This window comes from Mytilus galloprovincialis, chromosome 2 (genome assembly GCF_965363235.1).
Source record: "Mytilus galloprovincialis chromosome 2, xbMytGall1.hap1.1, whole genome shotgun sequence".
Classification (NCBI taxonomy): Eukaryota; Metazoa; Mollusca; class Bivalvia; order Mytilida; family Mytilidae; genus Mytilus; species Mytilus galloprovincialis.
In genome coordinates, this window is record NC_134839.1 from 66,470,751 (window position 1) to 66,496,585 (window position 25,835).

The window sequence follows — 25,835 nt, forward strand, 5'->3', positions numbered from 1 at the left end:
CTATTAGAGCATTTGAATAATTCAAGTATCAGGATACGTGCACGGATCGACGTATACGTATCGAACAGATTTGTTTACAATAATGATTTTGCCCCAATCTCAATTAAAATTTCATGCATTATATGATATTTTCATCGGGACTAACTTGACTTAATTTATCTTTTCCTCATATACGTGTTATACGATACGTCGATACGGATACGCCAGCAAATACTTGATTAATGCAAATGCTCTAGTACCATTGAAATTTGGCATACATAGACGACGTTTTAAAAGTCCAGTGTAAAAATTGCCTTTTATTCATCCTTTATGCTGAATAAAGACATATTTACTTCACTACTTTGACAATTTTTCTTGGTCACTTTGATTTTTATAGATAGAAAATATATGTGAATCATGGTTTTACCTGCATAAAAATGATTTTGTTGACCAGAAACACAATTGTTATTCCTATTGGTTTATTTGTTTTACTTTTTAATGTTGACACTCTGTTCTTTTTAATAAGTGAACATTCTATTTGGCAACACTTTTAGGAATTTTGGATCATAATGCTCTTCACCTCGTACTTTATTTGGCTTTTTTTTTTATTTTAAATTTTTTGGATTCGAGCGTCACTGATGAGTCTTTTGAAACCGAAACGCGCGTCTGGCGTATATATAAAATTTAGTCCTGGTATCTATGAAGAGTTTATTTTGGTGCATGATACGTGTTTTATTCATATTGAATATTATCTAAATTAATCTTGAATGATAATTGTCCTCTGCATAATTGTGCGAGTGAGTGTATGTGTGTGAGCGTGTGTGGATTCTTACAGACCTACCGGTGTATGGTGAACTTGTAGCCACGTTGTACACATACTGTGGCGCTGTACCGGCCTCGGTGCCATGGTATATACCAGCATATAGAGTACTATTAGAGCTATCTAACCATAGAAACTCATATCTGTTATTGGTGCTAAAATACAGTTAATGAAAAAAAAATAACATATTCGGTTTTATTCTTCAACTATCGTTATGGACAAGGTGCAAATAGTTATCAAAGGTACCAGGATTATAATTTAGTACGTCAGATGCGCGTTTCGTCTACATAAGACTCATCAGTGACACTCATATCAAAATATTTATAAAGCTAAACAAGTACAAAGTTGGAGAGCATTGAGGATCCAAAATTCCAAAAAGTTGTGCCCAATACGGCTAAGGTAATCTATGCCTGGGATAAGAAAAATTCAAAGTTTTGGAAACAGAAAATTTATAAAAATGACCACATTGTTGATATTCATGTCAGCACCGAAGTGTTGACTACTGGGCTGGTGATACCCTCGGGGACGAAACGTCCACCAGCAGTGGCATCGACCCAGTGGTGTAAATTGATATAATATTCTAATACATATTTGAATACAAACATTAACAGCCCTTTAAAACATTATGCAGGGCATATAGTTCAATACGTATATGAACCATGCAGAATATATAACATAAAAGATGTAGAAAGTCTAGGAAAACATGATTTATTTACTGGTCAATGTTTGCGGGTACTTTATATCTTAAATCAGTACTGGTGTATATTGTCTTTATAGCAGTTTATATTTAAGCTTCTTGCCTTTCTGATCAGTTAAGACATTTCCATCGGTTTTAACAATTTTTCAAATGTTGAACTAGCACATCAATGTCAAATCTTAAGGCAAGATTGAGGGCTGACAGACATGTGTAAAACTGCAACATTTGTTATTAACCTGTCCAAAGTGGGTAGCCTGTAATTTAGTGGTTGTCGTTTTTTGCTGAAAATCATATTTGTTCTTAGTTTATTGTTTGCCGTACATGCCGTTACTTTTACGATTCAATTGTTTCACATTTAGTCATCTCAGGGCATTCTATGTCAGAAAGTTCCCTGTACTGATTAGAAAATTCTGTATATGTTTATTATATTACATGCATTATTGTGAATTATAGACAAATTTCATTGAACGGACAGCTAAGTACATGACTCAAAATAAATTATTTCAAAATGTGACAAACTGCATCAATATAACAGTTAATTTCCAGGAATACACGCTAAATAGAATATATTTGTTTAAAATTTGAATTTCTCAGGATTTCGGGGGAGGGGTAGGGGATGGTGAAAAATTGGTTTTTCTCCCTTATTTTAATCTCCTCTCAATTTATACATGTATATAACATATATAATGTATTCAGAGTATATGACACTTGATACTATGATTATAGAATATCTCAAATTTGGAAAAATCTAGATAGGTTTATAGAAAATAGGTACTGCTGTTGTTTTTTTTTATGGTCGGGTTGTTATCTCTTTGGCACATTCCCCATTTCCATTCTCAATTTTACTTAAAACGATATTTAACGTTACAATCATGTTGTTGTATTGTTCCAAGTTCCTTCTATGCCATTTGGTCTCTTGTGGAGAGCTGTTCCATTGCAATCATGCCACACCTTCTTATTTTATTATTTATACACACGACCACGGGAATATACCTGAGATTTGTTTGTGAGATTTTAAAAAGACCAATTCGATCAAAAACACCAATGAAATTTAGGAGTAAACTGTATCAATAAACTCATCATAGATACCAGGACTAAATTTAGTATATACGCCAGACGGCGATTCGTCTATAAAAGACTCATCAATTTTCTTTAAGAAATCATGAAGTAAAAACTTAATCTTTTAATCAATACTTTTCCTGTTCTTAAAATTATGCCATTACTAGTAATAGACACTTTATATACTAAAAGTTATAATTCTTACTTTGTCATAAAGTTATCCATAGGTAATGGAGACCTATCAGGAGAACTACTATCTGGTTTACGGCTTAGAATGCTTTCTATTCTATCAGTAATGGGATTGTTGTACCTCAGGGTTAGTTTGTCTGTCTCAAATCTCATTTCCATCTGAAATGTTCAATGGGTGATATAACAGACTTGAAATGGATTTAATCAAGTTAAGCTGAAAACTGAAACAGACAAAATACGCTTTACACTTTTAAAACTGGTTTTATATGTGATTGGTTCATATAAAAAAGTAAACACAAAATATTTAGAATTGTTAAAATTGGGTATACATCAATCAATAAGACAACATCCTTAAGTTCGGTATCTCGGTATAACAAATTACTTAAAACCTGTATTGAATTCTTTGGTTGTAAGTTTTGAAGTACTTGTAAAAAACTTTTTTCAAACGGATTCCGAATATCAACCTTAAACTTAAGGCGATGTTGTTAACTGAGACCGGACATTTAGAAACGATCCAGTTAAACTTATCAATCCTTGAAATAAATTTATTCTAAAAGGTAACCAATTCAACACTGTCATTAAATATTTGAATATTATTTTTAATGATATAAGAAAATACTGATTTCGTTATCAATTAATTATCACATTCTAAATATTATTGTTATAAACTTATGCACTTTCCTGTTACCCCTACAAACTGCCAATACCTATATTTTGGCATTGCAAAAGGTAAAGTATTTTTCTATGACAGTTAATGACATTTTAACACTAAATTCATTGGATTGCGGATGTGTATTGATTTATATTTTAGTCCTAGATACATGAATTTTTTTAATAAGTTGTCGTTGGCTTTGAAATAGCTGTCAGTGACAACAAGTTTTATCAGATCTTAGAGTTAACTATTGTCTTACTAGTGTCCTTTGTTATAATAGGGATGAGGGATGTATATATACTCTGCCACGTCTGGTCTGTGTATTTGTTCGATGTCTTTCTGCTTTGTATCAATATAATGAGTTAAGCCTTTTTCAACAGATTTTTATAGTTTGTATTTTTGTTGTGATGTTACACCCTTGTCCCAGGTTAGGGGAGGGTTGAGTGATAACAAACATGTTTAATAAAGGCAATAGTAGTATACCGCTGTTCAAAATTCATAAATCGATAGAGAAAAAACAAATCCGGGTTAAAAACTAAAACTGAGGGAAATGTATCAAATATGAGAGAACTACGACACAACAGAGACACAACACCGAAATGTAACACACACAGAAAAGAACTACAGTATAATGTGACAATGGTCATTTTCCTGATTTGGTACAGGGCATTTATGAAAAAATGGTGGGTTGAACCTGGTTTTATGGCATGCCAAACCCGAAGCATTCTATAGGGAACAACCATTCAACTTCAAAAGGAGGGGCGTTTGTGTTTTTGTTTTTTTTTATGTCTGAGTCCGAATTTTTATATCAAGCAAGGTGTCACATTTTGCACATGTAGACATATGTTTTTCAAAAACAGGCAATTGTGTTTAAATTCTAAATTGAGACTAGACAAGAATTTTAAAATCACTCGTCATCTCGAAAACAATATGAAATAAATTACATCCACATCCCATTTTCTTAATGACAAAACATTAGATGAATCAAAAATACTTACTGGTTGTTTCATTTGTTTCACGTTAAATCAATTGGTCAATTTGTCAAACCTGATAATCGATACTGTAAAACGAACGAATTCGAACTTGCAGGAAAAGGCGTCGTACTTTTGAATTAACAGGTTGTTCTCGCAATAGCGTACCTATACATTTCTCTTACAGGCAAGAACTTTCTTAATTCGTGTTTCTTAGAAAATGCATTATCAATGCACCTCAAAAAAATAAATTCTTCCAGCATTCGTTGACGTGGCAAATAGTTATATACTAGATACTTAAACAATATTGTATGAACGTTGAGTAAGCTTAAAGTTTTATCCTGTTAGATCCTATTGATCCCGTGTTAGCAATTAACAAATCCAATCTTTCCAATACCAGGACTTATGTAATTAGAATTAAAATTCTCAAAGATTGCTCATTTAAGTGGTAATATAAAACATATCGATTGAATTGTGTGTCAACAAAATGATATGTTGTTTTTCTGAACAACAGAACTGTGGTTTAAGCTGGTGTTAATTCATAGATTATGTAATCTAAATTTCGGTTGCGTTATGCGTCACTTTTGAATATTTAAATAAAAACTTAATTTAGATATAAACAAATATTCAACATCAACTTGAATTTGTAAACAAAATCAGGTTTTTCATTCTTTATGAGAATATCATCACAAACGTTGATTGTTTCATTTCGCTACATACACTACTCAACGTGAGGTTGTTGTACTGAGTCTGGTAAATTCACACATATCTACATGTATCTTTAATGTCTCATGTTTCTTTCTAGTACATTATTTTGTTTAGAAAGAGAATGTGTCCATGGGACACAGATGAAGCACCTGCTTGCATATAACGTTTCAAAGGAACATAACTTAAGAACGGTATAACCTTAATTAAAACTTTCATCTGTGTTTTGTGGTAAAAAGAATTATGCTAAAGTTTCATAACATTTAATTGAGACAATCTAAAAAGAGTGAAAGAATGGAATCCAAATTCAGGACGTTCATGAACATAAGTATGAACGACCGGACAAACGAACAAAGGTAACACTTACTGCACCTTTTACTGCGACTTGGGCATAATGATAATTAGGAAAAGAAATAAAAACACTCTATGAATGTGATGTCACAAATTAAAACCTTCTGACAAAAGAATGCATTACTTTTCAAAACAGAATAAGCAAACATGCAAACATATAATTTTACTTACATAAGAGACACACGTAAGGTCAATATTATCTATATAATCATGACGATATATGTAAGTGCTGCCTGCTGATCCACAGTATACATGCTTTAGATTCCATACATCAAATACTTCATATCCACATTCTTTCAACATCTTTAAAACAGTGTGTACAGTGTCACCTATCGAGAAGATTATGAAAATGATAACATGTAAATATCTTCAAGAGACCATAGAACGAGGGTATAAACAACTATAGGTCCCCGTATGGTTAACATGTTGACACGTTTTCTTTTTTATAAAAGCAGATGTGTTTGGAAATATTATTCTAATCTTCAGATACAATTCTATCTCAACATAGACCACCTTAAACACCTGTTAATATAATGGGCTGAAAATGAAGATTAAATCTGGACACATTAATCACTTAATCACGGGGCCAAAGTTAATGACTAAACAAGAATAAAAAATATGACAACATAAAAAAAAAAGATGCGATATGTGGGCCAAATGATACTACTATCTTTCAGATATACAATAACGTGGATTTAATCAACTATAGGTTATCGTTTAACCTTTATCAATAACCGAAACCAATACCATATAGTAACTATAAAAATCCCGACTAGACAAATACACTCATCATAGATCATAACAGGACTGAAATTTTGTATTTGCGCCAGACCCGCGATTTGTCTACAAAAGACACATCAGTGACGCTCGAAATGTGAAACAATTCAATCGAGAGACAAACAACGACAAGACTGGTAACGTATCGCAGCATTTTCACATCATTCCTCATATCATAATAACTGAATAAATAAATCATTGGATATGCCAAAGATGACAAGAGTCTTCGTTTTGTCTTTTAACGACGGAAGGAAACGTTTATAGCGGTATACTACTGTTGCCTTTTATTTGGCAAATCAGATGCCAACAATTCCACAGTCAAAATCTACGCTTTTTAAGAGGTCTTGGGAATTAGAGCTTTAATTTTGATCTTGATTATTCGAACTAAATTTTTGCTTTTTCAACAAAAGCGAATTAACTTTCTTTACCAACGGTTATTCCAACACTAATACATTTTTTGTGGTAAATTAGTCCAATTATCTTTATATCTTGTCATCGACCTAATATTTAAAAGATTATTTATATGGAATTGTGTTAGAAATTACCACTTTAAAGATTTTAAATGCTTGCATAGTTTTGTTTTTTTTGTCGACGTCAAAAAATAGATTAAACGAAACATTTGTAAAAAATCGAATTACTGCGCTAACCTAAATGAACCAACTTTACTTTCCGCAGTATTTTGGGTTATATTAGGTTAAAGATTTTCTTTTATACATTTCTGGAATCAATACTCAAAGCTTGCTATAATCTGTCAAAATTGGTAGTTTTGGTTATTTTCATTAACTCAATATTTTGTAATCTGTTAAGAAATAAGCTATTATATCGGTAGAATATAAAATTATTAGTAAATAACCATATTATACTGTGATATATTATATTGAAGGACTTTTTGAAAATCCCATTGCTGTGAAATAAAGTCTTGTGAAGTTGGCATTTTATTCTTTTGTCCCAACTATAAAAACCAACACAAAGATACTTTAGTTTAAAAATAATGATCATTGAATTTTTCAGTTTGATTTTTCTAGAGAATAAGAGCTTAACATGTTGCGATAATGCACGAAAAAAAGTTTATATGAACTGACACTAGTTACATTTCTACAAACCAGGGGGTTTCACTTTCATTGTATCGTTGTGTTTCATCATAAACAAAAGTAGTACATATACAACATGAATATTCGGAAATGTGGATTATACGACAATGATACAACAACCAAACGACGCAAACAATTAAAAAAAGTTATAAATGTTAATAGAGTATAAAAGAGGGACGAAAGATACCAAAGGGACAGTCAAACTCATAAATCTAAAATAAACTGTCAACGCCATGGCTAAAAATGAAAAAGACAAACATACAAACAATAGTACAAATGACACAACATCGAAAACTAAAGAATGAACAACACGAACCCCACAAAAATAAGGGTGATCTCAGGTGCTCCGGAAGGGTAAGCAGATCCTGCTCCACATGTGGCACCCGTCGTGTTGCTTATGTGATCACAAATCCGGTAAATAGTCTAATTCGGTAGGTCACATTCATGAAAGGGAAGGGGATTGTAGTTACGACGTAAGGAACATATCCGATATCATTTGTGAAACGGTTATTCCATAACGGTCAACCAACTCGTGATGGCGTCCGTAAAATAGATTAAAAATCCGTACAATTTACAAAGGGATGATTTCAATTCACCGTTTGGAACTCTTGGTTTTATAGCTTCCTTGTGAGCAGCAACCCTCTATCAAGAAAAGCATGATAGGAAATGCAAGCACGGGAATATCGTATCAATTGGGAGTTGCAATATTCTTATTTATTCATTTGTTATGGGACTTTCAGTTTTGAATTTCCCTCGGAGTTCAGTGATTTTACACTTTGACAAATTTATCATCGGTAGCGGGCCGATAAATATATTTAACTAATAGGCAGTTCTATAACAATTATAGAACAATGTCTGGTTTTTACTTTGTACTTAAAATATTGATGTGACGTCATTCTATTGTTTTACCCGTTCTTTATTTCAGTGTTTGGACTATCATTTACCTGTAAGAAACCATTATGTTACCTTTAGCTGTCCAATATTTTTAAGAATAGCCCATCCGCTTTCTTTAAAATATTGGACAGCTAAAGGTAGCATAACTGATTCTTACAGGTAAATGATAGTTCAATCACTGAAATGAAAGTACATTATTAATTTTAACTTTTGATTTTAACACTCCGAATACTTATATCACAGCCATTTTTCTCATGTTTTTTTGTTTTCTCTTTTAGCACTAATTCAATAAGTTCATTATGTTTGTTGTAAGTCTTGTTTTTGTAGTCTTTGTGAATTTCTTTTTTCAAAAGATTTATCCTCGCCCGTCTTTAGCTTATCAAAATTGACCTCTGGTGTTACTCTAGTTCTTCCTAACATCATGTTCAACTACAATTGAAATGAAAAAAAAAAACAAACAATAAAGTAATGCTTTCCAAAATTTGATAGATCATGCCGCAATACAAGGGCCATGAACAACCTAAACCTTATCCTGTGTAAAAAGTGAAAATCTAGAACTTCCTTCATAAACTAGGGAACTATAATATTTTTTATTATTTTAAGTTTTCGGCGTTGATTTACAAGTTGTTGATTTTCAAGTCTGATATTATTGCTTAATATGAATATAATGCAACACTTCTTTATGAACGACGATGAAAATGGGAAGCAAAATTAAGGAAGCCATTAATGCATTATATCTGTCAAAACATACCAATCGTGTGTCCGATTCGCACTTTGTTCGCAGTGATCGTTTTATATAGATTTTTTTTCAAAAGAAAATCGAGACAAAATTACGTTCCCGTAATATTTAATAAACACAAGGAGCTCAATACACAAATAAACGAAAAAAGACCTTGCAGAAAGAAAAAAAAACAAGAAAAAGGAGGGGGTATTCAGATGGTACCGTGTGGGTAGACAATAACAATATCTTGAAAATTCCAACAAAAAGAATATATCTGATTGAATTTTGTTATCTCTTCATTTGATCATATCAATAATATATTTTAATTAAAATTGGCTGCGGTGCACTTGATATGGTTCAAAAAGAACTTCAACCTGCCTTCATACGCTTTTTTTCTCTTATTCACCTAGTAAAACATAAAACCCGAGAAGAAACAAGAAACCAATAGGAGAGGATTACATTTTAAAATAAAATATATAAAACCTACCCTTATTAGCTGCTTTGACTAAATCCTCTGTGTAATCCACACTGAAATAATGAATCTGAATAGATTCTGAATACACATTTAATCCAAAGTTTGAAACAACACAATCACAAATAACGACATCTCTTTCTCCGGTTTTGCATTACGAATATACTTTCATCACTTTATCCATTTTGATACACAAAACGCATGTAAAGGTATTCACGGAAACTATGAGCGGAAAATAGGAGTAGTCATTGAGCACGCAAAAATCATAATACGCATACCCTGTGTCTTATTCTTCATGTAGCAATACATGTTGTTCACCTTCAGCTGTACTTTCTTTTTGTTTATTTTTTTAAGTTAAGCTACTGTTTTAAAGGGGCCAACATGTAGGATATATTGTAATGTAAAGAAAGTTTATTCACAAAACAATTTTCATCCTTGATGAAAATAAATCTTTGCTTGCTTTTTCTTTTGTTTTACCTTTTCCACGTGTAAAACAAATGTTTTAAGTAAGATACAAGCCTCTTACAGTCAATTCTGTAAAATTTTGAACAGGTCTTCGGCCTGCAGCTTCAGACATGTTCAATATTTTACAGAATGGACTGTTATCGGCTTGTATCCCTTTTTCATTACGATATTAAAATATAAAAGATTGTCAAATAAAGGCAACAGTAGGATACCGTTAAAAATCAATTAAGAGAAACAAATTCGGGTTACAAACTAAAATCTAGGGATACACATCAACTATAAGAGGAAAACAACGAAACAACAGAAACACTTAGTATTTTTACAAAGTGCAAAAAAAAAAAAAAAACAAAAAGACAATGCAACAAAGACAGAATCGAACTTGCCATTTTCCTGAACTTCGTCTTAATCTATTTCCACCGATAGGAGATTGACATGCATTGGTTGTGTACGATTATATTGTTTTAAAAATAAAAAATTGGAAATGTCCCTAAATTTCATGAATGGAAACAAATTTACAGTCTACATTATTTCAAAAAGAAGCATTCTACGTTAAGGACTTCGACAATGTGCGGGTGTTAAAATGTCACAGAGATATTCCTTGTTCCCAAGCACAAACATAAAAAGCATTCGTCTGATTCTGATAACAGTGTAAATATAAATTGTCACTAATCAATTCATTTAATTGATCATATAGCAAGTGTCTAGTTGTATTTCGATGCACAGACTAATTTGATAGTAAATGCTGTCTTGTACACAGTGTTCACACAATTTGAAGTTTCCACTAGTCGGGGAAGTAGTCAAAAGTCTAGCTTATCATTAAATGTTAAAAGTCTACCAGAAATCTTAGCATATTGCCACAAGAAGTCGTAGTCATTGTCCTAAGTTATATATTCTTCAAATACTGATAAAGATCATTGTCTTTTAGCATTCGCTCTTCGTTTTGAAATCTTTCATTGCATATAATTATCTATGGTCATCAGGTTTACTTGCTATGGAGGTTATGACCGATACAGACCGTAACAGAGTAGTGATCGAGTTCGCGTTTCTTTAGTGTCAGAATAAGTTACGTTATCGACAAACTTATTTTAGAAGTGACATAATTTAATTTTCTTCATCGACAAAATATTTCATGTCCAACGTTTAAGTTTTCATTGTTTAAGTCGAAGTTTTTTTAACACAGTAAAACATTTTTTATAATCATAATTATGCCAGTTTATTCGCCTGATCTCAGCGCTGCAGAGCCAGTTTTCATGAAGTTGAAAATAGTTTTGAAACAAGAACGATTTCAAACTATCATTAAGGAAAATCTGAAATTTGCTGTTTCTTTAAGTTTGGGGGAAGTAACCACATCAGACACGAGAGAGTTCTTCAATGGGACAGGAATGTTCAATGTTTGATTAATTGGTAATTGTCACAGTGACTGACTAAAAAAAAAAAAATAAAAGCGTTCATATATTCTTTATATCGTCTATAATCTCTATACTTTCGTTTCCATGAAAAGGCAAATATAGCTTACGTTTACATACAACAAAAACGAATTGCACTGTACATGCTGTAGTTTATACATTATTTCTTTGAAAGTTGTTATAAAGAATTATTTGAATCACTGTATCCAGGTTCATTTAATTTTAGAAATCACCGATTATTGCCAGTGCGAATCGATTTTATGTTTACTACCACAGAAACAATGACTGCGACTCAGATAAATTCATTATGAATAGCACAAATACTCATTGATTGAATGACATTGATCATGACTTTATCGGGGTCGCATCCATCGTTTCTACAATAAACATGACCTCATCGATTTGGTCAATGTAGATATTATATACTGCTTGCAAGTTTTGTGAATATTTATGGGATTCAACACTGTAATAGTTTTTCTTTAGTCTGATACAGAATACCCCATATCTTTTCTTTTTCATACCTATCTGTTTATTATGTCCCCGGGATTATGTCAATCATACATTGTTTCAATACCGACATGCTTGTACTTTGTCACAGAAAAAACTGAAATAAATTTCCTTCAAATCGAAGTAAAAATCCAAATGTACCCTTTAACATTTGAAATGTTGAAGACAAAATTGCTCTATATCTTAAGTTATTGACGAATATTTGAAATTAAAACCTCTTTAAGATGTGATGTACGGCATTTCATTTTATCATTGGTAATGATCCATATCTGACAGAGAAGAAATATTCATAATTCTCAGAAAGTTTTCATAAATATTGTTAGATACCACTAATCGTTCCAACAATCAAGACAACAGAGACAAACAGGGGGGAAAATATGAAAATGAAAAGATATGACTTAAGTGTTAGCATGTTCAGGGAGACGGCACTCAATTTACAAAAAAATAATTGATGTTTTGAGAAACTGTAGAGGTCTCCATAGGTTTTCAACAAGGGTAGAATTCAAAACCTTGAATATGAAAGCCTCGACATCCATGATACTTTTTCTGTGTAGTAGTTATATCTACAAAATCCAATCATGTACACGACATATAAATACATGTATATTCATACATGTATAGTTATATATTGGGAATTTATTTTTGTTTCCAAACAGAATTAAAAGGTTATGTATAAGTGCCTCCGTTCACTACACAATTGTAAATTGTCTTCCTAAAGACCAGCAAAAATAAATGGCACAAGTTCATGTAGTCATATAAAAGTCGTATAATTTACGTTATCGAACAAAAAATCAGAAATACCAGAGACATATGTATTATATGTCTCTGGAAATACGGAATATTATATGTGAATGGTTAGTAAATCAGTTTCCCCTACATGTTTTAAAAGTCAAAGAAAATTGTTTTCCCTGATAAAAAGGTTTTAAGAACCAGCTTTGTGTAACCTATAGAAAAATTCGACTGGATATAAGGAAGTTAATATGTTTACTCTGATTTGAAATTATCTTTTAGAACTTTCTTTAGTAATTGAGAACCTATGTTGTTTATGGGTAATAGGTGAAATGTTGCATGATCCCTCAAAATGACAGCAAGCGCAGTTTTCCGGACGATATTCATTTGTACACTGCTAAAAACTGTCAGGTCCTGGCCATGGTATATTTTGAAGAAACATTTTTTTACTGATTTTTACTAAAAAAAATATTCTCTGTGTGTGCTATTGCAAAAAAGAGTTTTGCTCGTTATTTTTTCATATTAAAAAAAATTCTCAACAAAATTTTCCCGTTTAAACTGTACTAGAAAAAAGTTTGGTATGTGAAACGGACGAAGACATATTCTAACAGAAGTACAAATACCAGTCCTCCCTTTTGTGTATACATATGAGAAAACATTTCAAAGTTATTGTTTGAATTCAAATCCATCACACATACGGTACACATTGTAGTCCGAAAAAATAAAGGACTTCATTCCTATCAAACACCTTTTTAATTGTTTACCAGTATATTTCTTTTAGTTTTGGGTAAAATTGTAAAGGAAATAATACTATCAAGATGTCCTTCCATAAATCTTTTTTTTTTCTGTTCTGACTTTGAAGAAATGACTACTTTTCGCCCAATCGAAATGGTGCATGGACATATTTTGTTTCATATTATTAGAATTATTTTCAATATTATCGGTATTAAACTTGATTATCGACACATGAAAGTTTGTCAGCATTGTCAATCTTTTTAACGTTAAAGTACCAATAGTTCGGTCACTACTCAATTAAGTTTGTCGATAACGTAGCTAATTTTGACGGTAAAGAAACATCAATTCGATCACTTCTCTGTTACGGGCTGTATATACATGTACTTACATAAAAATATTTCAAGTAACTATATGTCGTTCATTGATCAATATGTTTAAAGAAAGATTGCAACAATGTCTGACAATTCTCAACGACAATAGGTAAATAAATATCACATCAGAACGATTATTATAGATAACTGATGATATATTACGTGAGTAATTTCACAAATTAAACAAGAATTTTCTAATAATACTACTTCTATATCAGATCAAAAAATAAAGTCCATATTTGTTTAAGAAAACAAACAATACAGTTGTCGAATTTAGTTTTATATAATTGATAGTTTTCATACTTAGAAAAAAAAACTAACTACAAAAGACATATTTTCTTTCATTTTCAATTCAACGTGTGTCGTAGTAAAAAATCTAGAAGGATTTGAATATTTTCAATCTATTAAAAATATAATTGCTCTTAAGGGCTTTCTTTAGTTGATTCGAACTCACTTGTTTTAAGATATCTTCAACATAATACATGGCTATGATACATCATCCTATTGTAATATTGCTCTATATATCAACATTTATTTTTCAATATTTTTTTAGCATCCGAAAATCCGCAATTTTGGGCAACTGCCTCGTAACTTCGTTCTTGCATTTATATTTGTCTGCTGAAGAAACATGCTGTGTTTCCAATTTGAGTATAAAATCAATGCATAGTACTTGTTGACAGACTAAAGGAAATAGATTTCTAAATAAAAGCAAAACATTAACTCATACAAATATATATATATATTTCCAATTTTCCATACAATTATAAACGGAAAACACATAGAGCGATATATAGTAATGACGTAAAGCCTTATATGAGTTACATTATTATAACGATTTTGACATCCTTGTTTACATTCATCGGTTTCAAAATTCTAGTATACATACATCAGTTTTGAGGGTCTGGTGTTCATTCATCCGTTTAAAAAATCTGGTTAACATATATCGGTTATAAGAGTCTGATTTAAATTCATCCGTTTCAAGAATTTGTTTTATATACATCGGGTTTGAGAGTTTGGTTTACATACATCCGTTTCAAGATTCTGGTTTATTTACATCGGGTTTCAGAATATAATTTACATATATCGGATTTGGGAGTCTGGTTTACATTTAGATGTTTCAAGATTCTTGTTTATATGCATCGGTGTTAAGAATCTGGTTTACAGATATAAGTTTTGAGCTTTTGGTTTACATTTGTGTTAATGTTTGCTGTTTGCGCTCATCGTTTGTTAAATTCTTCTTCTGGTTAACATTCATCAGTTTTAAAATTTTGGTATTAATTCATCCGTTTTCCGATTCTAGTTGATATGATTTTTTTTATGATTTTGATTTACTTTCATCGGTTTAAGATTCTGGCTAAAATTGATCCATTTGAAATTACAATTTGCATGCATCGGTTTTAAGATTTTAATTTAAATTTAAGTTTATGAGATTCTTAATTGATGCATGAGTTTCAAACAGCGGTATACTACTGTTGCCTTTATCAATCTTATTTTTGGGAAATCTTTTTAGAATTTCAAATGTGACGTAACTTTGTGCGTTGAATTGGTTTTGGCTAACTCGTGCTGGTTTAGGTTGTTTTTTTTGTAATGTATCCGTTTTTATTCTGTAGTTAGTCACCACTTTGATCTATTATATAGTCATTTTATAAAATTTACTGTTTGCAAAAGTATGAATTATTCTAAATAATAAGAATGTTCTTATCCCAGGCAGAAGACCCTAGCCGTATTGGTCACAACTTTTTGGAACTTTTGTTCCTCAGTGCTCTCCAACTTTGTACTTGTTTTGGCTTTTAAACTTTTTTAATCTGAGCGTCACTGGTAAGACTTGTGTGGACGAAACGCTCGTCTTGCGTATTAAATTTTAAACCTGGTACCTTTTGTTAGCTATTATTCGTGTGTTTCTCTGTCCTATATGTTTTCCCAGCTATGTGTATTGTAGTCTTGTCATGTAATGTTGTCATTTTAATGTTATATTTAACATTGCCATAAAAGCGGGAGATCTGGCATGCCACAAAACCTACTATTTTTTTTTTTAAAAATGTCCTGTACCAAGTCAGGAATACGGCTATTGTGATATTATAGTTCGTTTCTGTGTGTGTTACATTTTTACGTTGTGTTTCTGTTGTGTCGTTTGTTTCCTCTTATATTTCGGTTTAAAGATTGTAGTTTACATTCATTGATTTTGAAATCCTTGTTTACAATCATCGGTTTAAAGATTTTAGTTTACTTTCATTGATTTGATATCCTTGTTTACAATCATCGGTTTAAAGATTCTAACTAAAACTCATTGATTTTGATATTCTTTTTTACAATCATCGGTTTAAAGATTCTAGTTTACATGCATTGATTTTGATATCTTTGTTTACAATCATCGGTTTTAAGAAACTAGTTTACATTCATTAGTTTTGATAATTTGGTTAATATTCATCCATTTCAATATTCTGGTTAATATATATCGGTTTTGAGAGTCTAGTTTACATTAATTCAGTTCAATATTCTGGTTAAAATATATCGGTTTTGAGAGTCTGGTTTACATTCATCAATTTCAATATTCTGGTTAACATATATCGGTTTTGAGAGTCTGGTTAATATTCATCCATTTCAATATTCTGGTTAATATATATCGGTTTTGAGAGTCTGGTTTACATTAATTCAGTTCAATATTCTGGTTAAAATATATCGGTTTTGAGAGTCTGGTTTACTTTCATCAATTTCAATATTCTGGTTAACATATATCGGTTTTGAGAGTCTGGTTAATACTCATCCATTTCAATATTCTGGTTAATATATATCGGTTTTGAGAGTCTGGTTTACATTAATTCAGTTCAATATTCTGGTTAAAATATATCGGTTTTGAGAGTCTGGTTTACATTCATCCATTTCAATATACTGGTTAACATATATCGGTTTTGAGAGTCTGGTTCACATTCATCCATTTCAATATTCTGGTTAAAATATATCGGTTTTGAGAGTCTGGTTTACATTCATCCATTTCAATATTCTGGTTAACATATATCGGTTTTGAGAGTCTGGTTTACATTCATCCATTTCAATATACTGGTTAACATATATCGGTTTTGAGAGTCTGGTTCACATTCATCCATTTCAATATTCTGCTTAACATATATCGGTTTTGAGAGTCTGGTTCACATTCATCCATTTCAATATACTGGTTAACATATATCGGTTTTGAGAGTCTGGTTAATATTCATCCATTTCAATATTCTGGTTAATATATATCGGTTTTGAGAGTCTGGTTTACATTAATTCAGTTCAATATTCTGGTTAAAATATATCGGTTTTGAGAGTCTGGTTTACTTTCATCAATTTCAATATTCTGGTTAACATATATCGGTTTTGAGAGTCTGGTTAATATTCATCCATTTCAATATTCTGGTTAATATATATCGGTTTTGAGAGTCTGGTTTACATTAATTCAGTTCAATATTCTGGTTAAAATATATCGGTTTTGAGAGTCTGGTTTACATTCATCCATTTCAATATACTGGTTAACATATATCGGTTTTGAGAGTCTGGTTCACATTCATCCATTTCAATATTCTGGTTAAAATATATCGGTTTTGAGAGTCTGGTTTACATTCATCCATTTCAATATTCTGGTTAACATATATCGGTTTTGAGAGTCTGGTTTACATTCATCCATTTCAATATACTGGTTAACATATATCGGTTTTGAGAGTCTGGTTCACATTCATCCATTTCAATATTCTGCTTAACATATATCGGTTTTGAGAGTCTGGTTCACATTCATCCATTTCAATATACTGGTTAACATATATCGGTTTTGAGAGTCTGGTTTACATTCATTCATTTCAATATTCTGGTTAACATATATCGGTTTTGAGAGTCTGGTTTACATTCATTCATTTCAATATTCTGGTTAACATATATCGGTTTTGAGAGTCTGGTTTACATTCATTCATTTCAATATTCTGGTTAACATATATCGGTTTTGAGAGTCTGGTTTACATTCATCCATCTCAATATTCTGGTGAACATATATCGGTGTTGAGAGTCTGGTTTACATTCATCCATTTCAATATTCTGGATAACATATATCGGTGTTGAGAGTCTGGTTTACATTCATCCATTTTAATATTCTGGTTAACATATATCGGTGTTGAGAGTCTGGTTTACTTTCATCCATTTCAATATTCTGGTTAACATATATCGGTGTTGAGAGTCTGGTTGACATTCATCCATTTCAATATTCTGGTTAACATATGTCAATTTTAAGAGTCTGGCTTACATTCATCCATTTCAATATTCTGGTTAACATATATCAGTGTTGAGAGTCTGGTTTACATTCATCCATTTCAATATTCTGGTTAACATATATCGGTGTTGAGAGTCTGGTTTACATTCATCCATTTCAATATTCTGGTTAACATATGTCGGTTTTGAGAGTCTGGTTTACATTCACCTGTTTCAAGAACTGTCACTTCGCTTTCTAGCCATCTTTTTTTTAAGCATTTCTGTAACTCTTCTGTTCTTTATTCCGAAATTGTTTCAAGTGTCTTTTTGTCTTTTTCTAAAATGAAATGCTTGACGAGTAATCTTTTACACTTGTAGGGAGCATAAGAACTATTCAACCCCTTTAGAAAATATTTGCCGTTCTAAGTTAGTTCACCATAGCTTGAGAACTCCGGTCGAGCTGATTTGGAGTTCAAAAGTGTGATGTCATCAGAATTTGTTTGTTACATCGATTCGTCTACGTTGTCTATTTACAGATTCGCACATATCGAAAAAGTCAAAAAAATTGACCTTCAATTTATGTAAATGCTTATCTAATAAAAAAGATTAACTAATAAAAAATTTTTTTTTTCTTAAATTTGTTTTGAAGATGACGCATACGTTGACTGATAATCTTAAAGGATTTCACAGACTTTATCAGCACTTACTTGTTCAGTAAGCTAATGAATACAAACAAATATTAAAATAATGTATAAGCCTGCGAACATCAAAATTATAAAATAACAGATTTCCTACTATATTCTTGATTGAAATCAATAAAAACAAGTATTTTAAAGCCGCTTACAGGTATTCAGTGATTATTATATACGTTGTGTTATGCCATTGCTTTAAATGAATACAGGAAATCCGCATTTGTGTATTGCTGCAAAGATTAGTCTATTGCGCTGGAAGAATAAAACGAATTATTTATCGATTTTCTTACAGTTAAGCCAAGCTATTCTACCTTTGGTATATAATTCATCATCGTTTGATATTTTCTGATGTCAGGAAAACGACTTCGTAATGTGAATGTAAAGCATCACTCTTGGGATTAGTAATTTGCTGTTCATTGCTTGATCCAAAACAGTAAGAAGGCTAAATAAATTGAAAATATTGAGAGGACAGTATCTACTAGTATATTGTTTTTAAAGATTCACACATTAGATCTACAATGTTAGGGGATTTGTGTGCTGGGATTCCGATATATTTGCTATGTAGAGCGGATGTATCGCAACGGTTAGGTCGTGCATGATGAACACGGAATGAGTTTTCATAGTCATATAAAATTGTATCTTGTTAATTGAATAATCCAAAGAAATCAATTATGTTTTTATTTTGTTTTTTTATTAAACAAATTATACGGATGATCAGCTTTACTAGTTAAATATATTTAACGAAATGAAAAACAACTGTTTATTTTAATTATCCAGTTTGATCAAAAATAGAGAAAACAATGTTTCTAATTTGTGGAAATGAAAATAAAACGTGCACAACTGATCTGCTATAGTTTTGTATTTTCATTCAGGATCAAAATTCGTACATTGATTCTTTTACAAAATATTTGTGTTGTAACGGTTAGACTGATAGCATGTAAAATAAACAACACTTTACATTTTGTTATCATAAAACACTCATGCAACAAGGCACCGCTATCGTCTCATAAGATCCGACACTAGTCTAGCGTTTCGGTAGTCAAAGCTTTGTCAACTTAAGATTCATTACATCTAAGTTATCATATACATAAAGTATTCGTTTACATAAATCGGTTTTTTTATTTAAAGGTTGTGCGTGTTTTATTTTGGACAGATCTGCCATCAGCAGGGGTCCAACTCACATGGAAAAAACTAATTTTCATTGAAGCATTGCAGTTTTAATTGTTTTTCGTATTTTATGTCTACTTGTATTTAATTATTAATTTGAATCCTATTTGTGAACGTGAATTTATATTGTTATCTGTATAATTCTAAAAAATACAATTGTGAATAAAAGAGCTTAATACTTTAAGGCGTTTGTACCTCAGGAATAGATTACCTTAGCTGTATTTGGCAAAACCTTTAGGAATTTTGGTCATCAATGCTCTTTAACTTCGTACTTTAATTGGTATTTTTAACTTTTTAAAATTCGAGCGTCACTGATGAGTCCTTTGTAGACGAAACGCGCTTCTGGCGTAAATACAAAATTGAATCCTGGTATCTATGATGAGTTTATTTATAGTCAATGAGAGTAAAATTGCAGGATAGGTCAACCCAATTTTATTGCATTTGTATTTGAGCGTGTTGATATTTCATTCTCTGTTAAATGATACAAGAAACAATTTTTTTTCACATGAAATACAGAATTGGTTACATCCAAAGGATACATTGTGATTCAGGTTAAAAATCAAACATGCATTGTCTTTCTAGTTTTGCACTAGAAATATAATACTTCAAATGAAGGAGTAATCGATAAACAATAGGTTTGTTTGTTATCATAACCATTGTCTGACGATTTCGAATAGAACTTTGGTAAGTTTGCACAAGAAATGTCGACTATCATCAGCTATTTTTATATGCTTTTCAATTGTATATCGATAGGAATACAATACACTGACTTTGGTTAGTTTGCACAAGAAATGTCGACTATAATAAGCTATTTTGTTGTGCTTTTCAATTGTATATCGATAGGAAAACAATACACTTCCTTTTTCAGCGAGGATATTAAATGCTTGAATCTCTGACTTTGACAACTTTGTATTTTGTATAGATATTTGTATTTTCTAATCTCAGATCTGTTTTCAAGTTTTCTGTGTTGTGTCATGTGTACTATTGTTTTTCTGTTTGTCTTTTTCATTTTTAGACTTGGCGTTGTCAGTTTGTTTTAGATTTATGAGTTTGACTGTCCCTTTGGTATCTTTCGTCCCTCTTTTAAATAAATATGGAATAATGAAGCTAGAAATGTCTTGTGGTTTTTTCAACAACATGTATATAATCTATTTATTTAGTAATTCAACGTCTTTTATTCGATCTTCGCTGATTAGAACTATGAAAATGAACCAAATTAATGATACGCCTGGTTTATTTGAACCATCTGTTTTAATTGTCCTCGTTTTTCAGTTGAGTGAAAACTTAGTTGATAAAGAAAAATCAGAAAAAAATGTATATTAAAAGGCTGTTGTTTATTTGCAGATTTGAAAGTAATCATGAGTTGACATCAGTTCAATAAAAATGTTTGGGGACATTTGAGGACGAACGAACTTCTTGCAAAATGCATCTTTGCTGTCAATAGGATTCTTTAATATTTATTGTTTAAAAGGGGTACACTATTTTGTCATCTCATACTTTATGAAGATAGAAAAACTTTCCTTTTTTTACCTACAGTGTATAGTTTGATAGTTACAGCATTGTAAGGTATAATGACATTGTCGAAACGGGTGGTATTCCCCACAACCTTATCTACTAGTTATAGACCCCTTTTTGTTATTTTATTGAACTTTATTTCTATATAGTATAACATATTCTTCTTTGGTAAATAACGTATGTACAAAATGATAAGACTTTTTTTTACCTAATCTGAAAAGATAAAAAAAAATCACAACTGATATCGTCCAATACGTTTAATACACTTTAATTTTAGCTCTCCCTGCCACCTACCTTTTTGTAAGACGTTATGTCTAGTAGTGTGCTACTTACGCAGAGGCTGCTCCCTCGGGGTTGTGAGGAGGAAAGATTAAAAATGCCACTTTGTTAATTTTATAGATACCATTGGATTGGTTGATCTGTACGATGTTTGTGTGCCTAAACTAACTCGTTATTTATGTGATATAGATACAATGGATAAGCGTTGATTCTTGAAAAAGAAACCATGAGCCCGGAGGGCGAATGATTTGTTTTTCATGAACCAACGCTTATCCATTGTATCTATAACTTAAACTATTGTGTTAATGTCTTGTCAAAATTAACGCCTATTCTTAATTAGAAGGTATTGTAAGTCAGTTTAAATAACCATGTTATCGTGTCAAACGATCCATTACAATAAATTAAATATCACAAATAAATGTTTAAAAATACAAATACATTATTACACAACACGTCTGCCCTTTAAGATCTTCATATTATCAGGCATCTGAATATTATCTGTTTATACAAAATAAGTTCTATTCGGACTCATTTCTATTAAAATTAAAAATGGAAAAAGTTACATATAGTGCATATAATAAGTGTGTTTCCGAAATTTTTTAACACGAAGCCTAATTCTAGGCACATAACGATTTTCTAGCATAGGAATTTGCGAATTAACATTTGTAAAATTATTTAGTAAAACAGATGAAATCATATTATATTAATTTATAAAACAATAATGGACAAAAAGAATGTATTCATTTTTATTTCAAACATGTGGAATATAAAAAAAAGAAGATGTGGTATGATTGTCAATGAGTCAACTCTTATTATAAGACCAAAAAAACACAGAAATTAACAACTATAGGTCACCGTACGGCCTTTAACAATGAACAAAGCCCATACCGCATAGTCAGCTATAAAAGGCCCCGAAATGACAATGTAAAACAATTCAAACGAGAAAACTAATGGCTTATTTATGTAAAAATTGAACAAAAAACCCAGTGAATTACAGCTATGCTCCTGACTTGGGACAGGCACATACATACAAAATGTGGCGTGGTTGAAAATGTTAGCGGGATCCCAACCCCCCTAACCTGGGACAGTGGTATAACAGTACAGTACAACATAAGAACGAACTATAAAAATCATTTGAAACAGGCTTAACTCATCAAATGGACAGAAATACAAGTGGACGTGGAATGGCCAACATTTATCCGATTATAAACGACTAAACTCGCTTTTATTACACAAAATATCCACAATAACATACAAAACAAGAACAAAAACTGGAAAACCAGAGATTATTGACAACAAAGAGAATTCAGAATTCGAACCTAAACAGACAAGACCTAAACTTTACCTTATTAATCTAAACCATGAAACCTACGTTTGCCTATTATTAATATATAAAGGTACAAGCCCTGTGTGTATGTTGAACCGATGTATATTATTTATTCATTTATATATATAAAATAAACTTATAAATCGTAACCAATTGGTAGCCCAGAGGTTTCATCGATATGTTGAAGTCAGTAACATTTAACAGAATTCATGGACGGGTTCGATTCCCAGTGAAGGCATACAGAAATTACAAAAATTAAAGGTAAGTTTTTAAAATAATTCCATTTGGGAACAGAAATCAGTTAATTAGTCAATTCAACCTTAATGAAATTAGACACACAAAGGAAACAATAAAATATAATCTGGTGAGTCCATTTCAGCGACGGATTTAGGAAGCGTAGATTCTAGAAAAAGAATCCACGGTAAATGAATAGGCTGACGTCACCACAATGGTTTAAACATTCAACATTCATGTATTTAGTTATGATGTTTCTTTTTAAAGTCTGATTGGATATTGTGTTATGTCTTATTGTTTGTAGTTTGTGGTTGGAATTCTATTTTTATTTTCTATATATATGTAAAAGTAAAGATAATTTGTCAGCTAATTCATTTATATGATTTTTAGTTTAAACACCTATGCACAGGATTATTTGTTTTACACAGTTTTGATTTAGAAGAAATCTAGACATTTATGAAAATACAAGTTATTACACCATAACAATCACAATTATATATTAAGAACGAAATATATAGAACAATAAGCGCTAAACACACGATTAAAAAAACCAATTTTCCTAACAATACATTTAAAATTGAAATATGATAATTAAAAGGTATAAGGGTACATGTATACACAATTTAAGTACCTCTGTTTCAATGTTGATTGGTCGGCAATTTTGCTTAACATTCCATATCGTAAATAGATTTATTGTCATTAAATGTGTTCAAATTATAAGATATATCTATATAATTTAACTTAAAAAAAGATAAATAACTCATATATAAATTTAAAAATTTAATAGTCGCACTCGTCGTCAGCGATCAAGCAGTTTCTATGTCACAATAGGTATGAAAAATGTATCAAGTTGCGATGTATTAACATCAATGTGACTAAACTGGTGAACATTTTTTTTTTAAATCAAACATAATCTGTTAGCAGCAAATTCAACTGCGACTTTAAGTCAAGCAAAATTAACGGTAATATGTATAACAGTAGAAAAATCAATAAAAAAAAAAATCGGGAAAATTTTCCCGATATTTTCATTGTACTAATGAACCCAAAATCGTTCAATTTTTTTGATGTCATGTTTTGAATTCCCACATCTGCGCAGAAATCTACAATGTACTTCCTTTTTCCGGTCTCGTTTGTATGAAACTTTGAGTAAAATACAGTCTTGTATAAAATAGAAAATAGGAAGGAACGCAATACCAATTTCATTTTTAATAATTCCTTGATATGAAAAAACGCTACCTGATGATAGCGTTTCTTTTGTTACATTGCATATGATGTCATAACTTAAATAACGTCACAACTAAAATCCCTAACAACAGAACTTAAATCGGAAACGTTACGGTATTTCTGTTTCTTTTTTTTTAACAAATATTTAAGTTACAAAAAAATAATTCATACAGACTTCGTCCCCATTTACAGGTAATGCCTGCCTCATATTAGGACGACAATATGATAATTTCGGGGTAAAGGCAGGATGAATTTTTATTTAATTTCAATTATTTTCACAACGGGTGTTTGTGTTGCACAATATTTATTTAAATTCTTACTTGTGAAATTTATATATCAAATATCAGATCTCACCACCATGCCTAAACCAAGCAAGTGTTTCCGACCATGTTCATCACCCCCTTTTGCAGCCCTTCAAATTAAATGGACTGGTCGTTCTCTAGACTTGGGTTGCACCTGCACAAACCTGAACAAGCCATGGCGCTCTTTTAGAAAAGATTTCAGATTAAAGTGTAAATAGTCTCTACACCACTAAGGAAATTATTCATGCTACAAATAAGTATGTAACACAAGGCAATATTTTTGTGTTGTAGCCGTATCGCTTTGTAACGAGAAAAGCAAAAGCATTTTTTTTTGCTAAATATACCATTGAACCGAATGAAATTGTTTATAATTATCACACTTGTTAATATAACGAGAAATCAACAACCACTGATAATGTCTTTTTTGATTCCTAACTTGTTGAAATTCTGCCAGTAATGCCCACAACTCTAGATTATAATGACGAGGAAAGATAACATCAGAAGACCGAAAATCGATTGTTTGTTCAATCTAGGTAGCCGAGTGGTCTAGAGTGCTAGAGTTCGTACAAGCGATGTTGTCGCGACATCTCAATAGCAGGAGTTCGAATCCCGGCGAGGGAATAACAATCATTTGCATTAGTAACTATCGTAAAGTGGTTTTACTAAAACTGCATGTAATATAACAAAGACGTCTAAACTGTATGAATTTGTATTGATGACTGAAGTACAAGATAACGTCATAAGTAAACGACGTTGGATATACAACAATGCCGCGTTACGCTAACGTTCTCTTCTGTGCGTGATTTCCAACATTCTCCGGCCCACGAAAAGTGAAAAATTATATCTTGTAAAATAATTAAAGTCTCTCTGTTAAAATAATAAATGAAATTAACTTTAAAGTCCATCATTAAAATTAAATTTTTTACCACAGTTTGTTATAGTACGGTGTCACATTTATTTCACGTTCTGTTTTCTTGTAAGTTTCTCCCTGTAATCCAATTCCTGATATAAGTAAAGCTGTTCAGTGACCTGAGATTTTGATTTCCCTATTCCTTGTAAATCATCGTAAAAGCGTTTGTTTTTGTTAGTGTCTATTGTCCACATTAAAGCTGATTTGTCTGTTTCAGTTACTTTCAACGGACCAGTGGTTCTTTGTTTTGTCCTTGACGTGTCCACAAATGTAGAGATATGTTCAATGTTAATAGTATTCCTCTCTGTTGTATCTTCGTTAGTGTGCGTCTCTTCCGTTTTTCCTAAATTGGTAGTACTAAAGTGTGTTTCGTTGATTG

At 31.3% G+C, this 25,835-nt stretch overlaps 1 protein-coding gene across 1 annotated transcript in view; it reads right to left on the minus strand.

Annotated features, from left to right (window-relative positions):
• LOC143062366 (uncharacterized) overlaps positions 1-25,835 on the minus strand; it is a 42,847-nt gene that overhangs the window by 12,811 nt on the left and 4,201 nt on the right. The window contains exons 2-4 of the mRNA XM_076234079.1: positions 5,595-5,752; positions 2,761-2,903; positions 821-954 (exon numbers count right to left, since the gene is read on the minus strand). Of these exons, the coding sequence (XP_076090194.1) occupies positions 821-954; positions 2,761-2,903; positions 5,595-5,752 (435 nt within the window). The remainder of the gene's footprint in view (positions 1-820; positions 955-2,760; positions 2,904-5,594; positions 5,753-25,835) is intronic.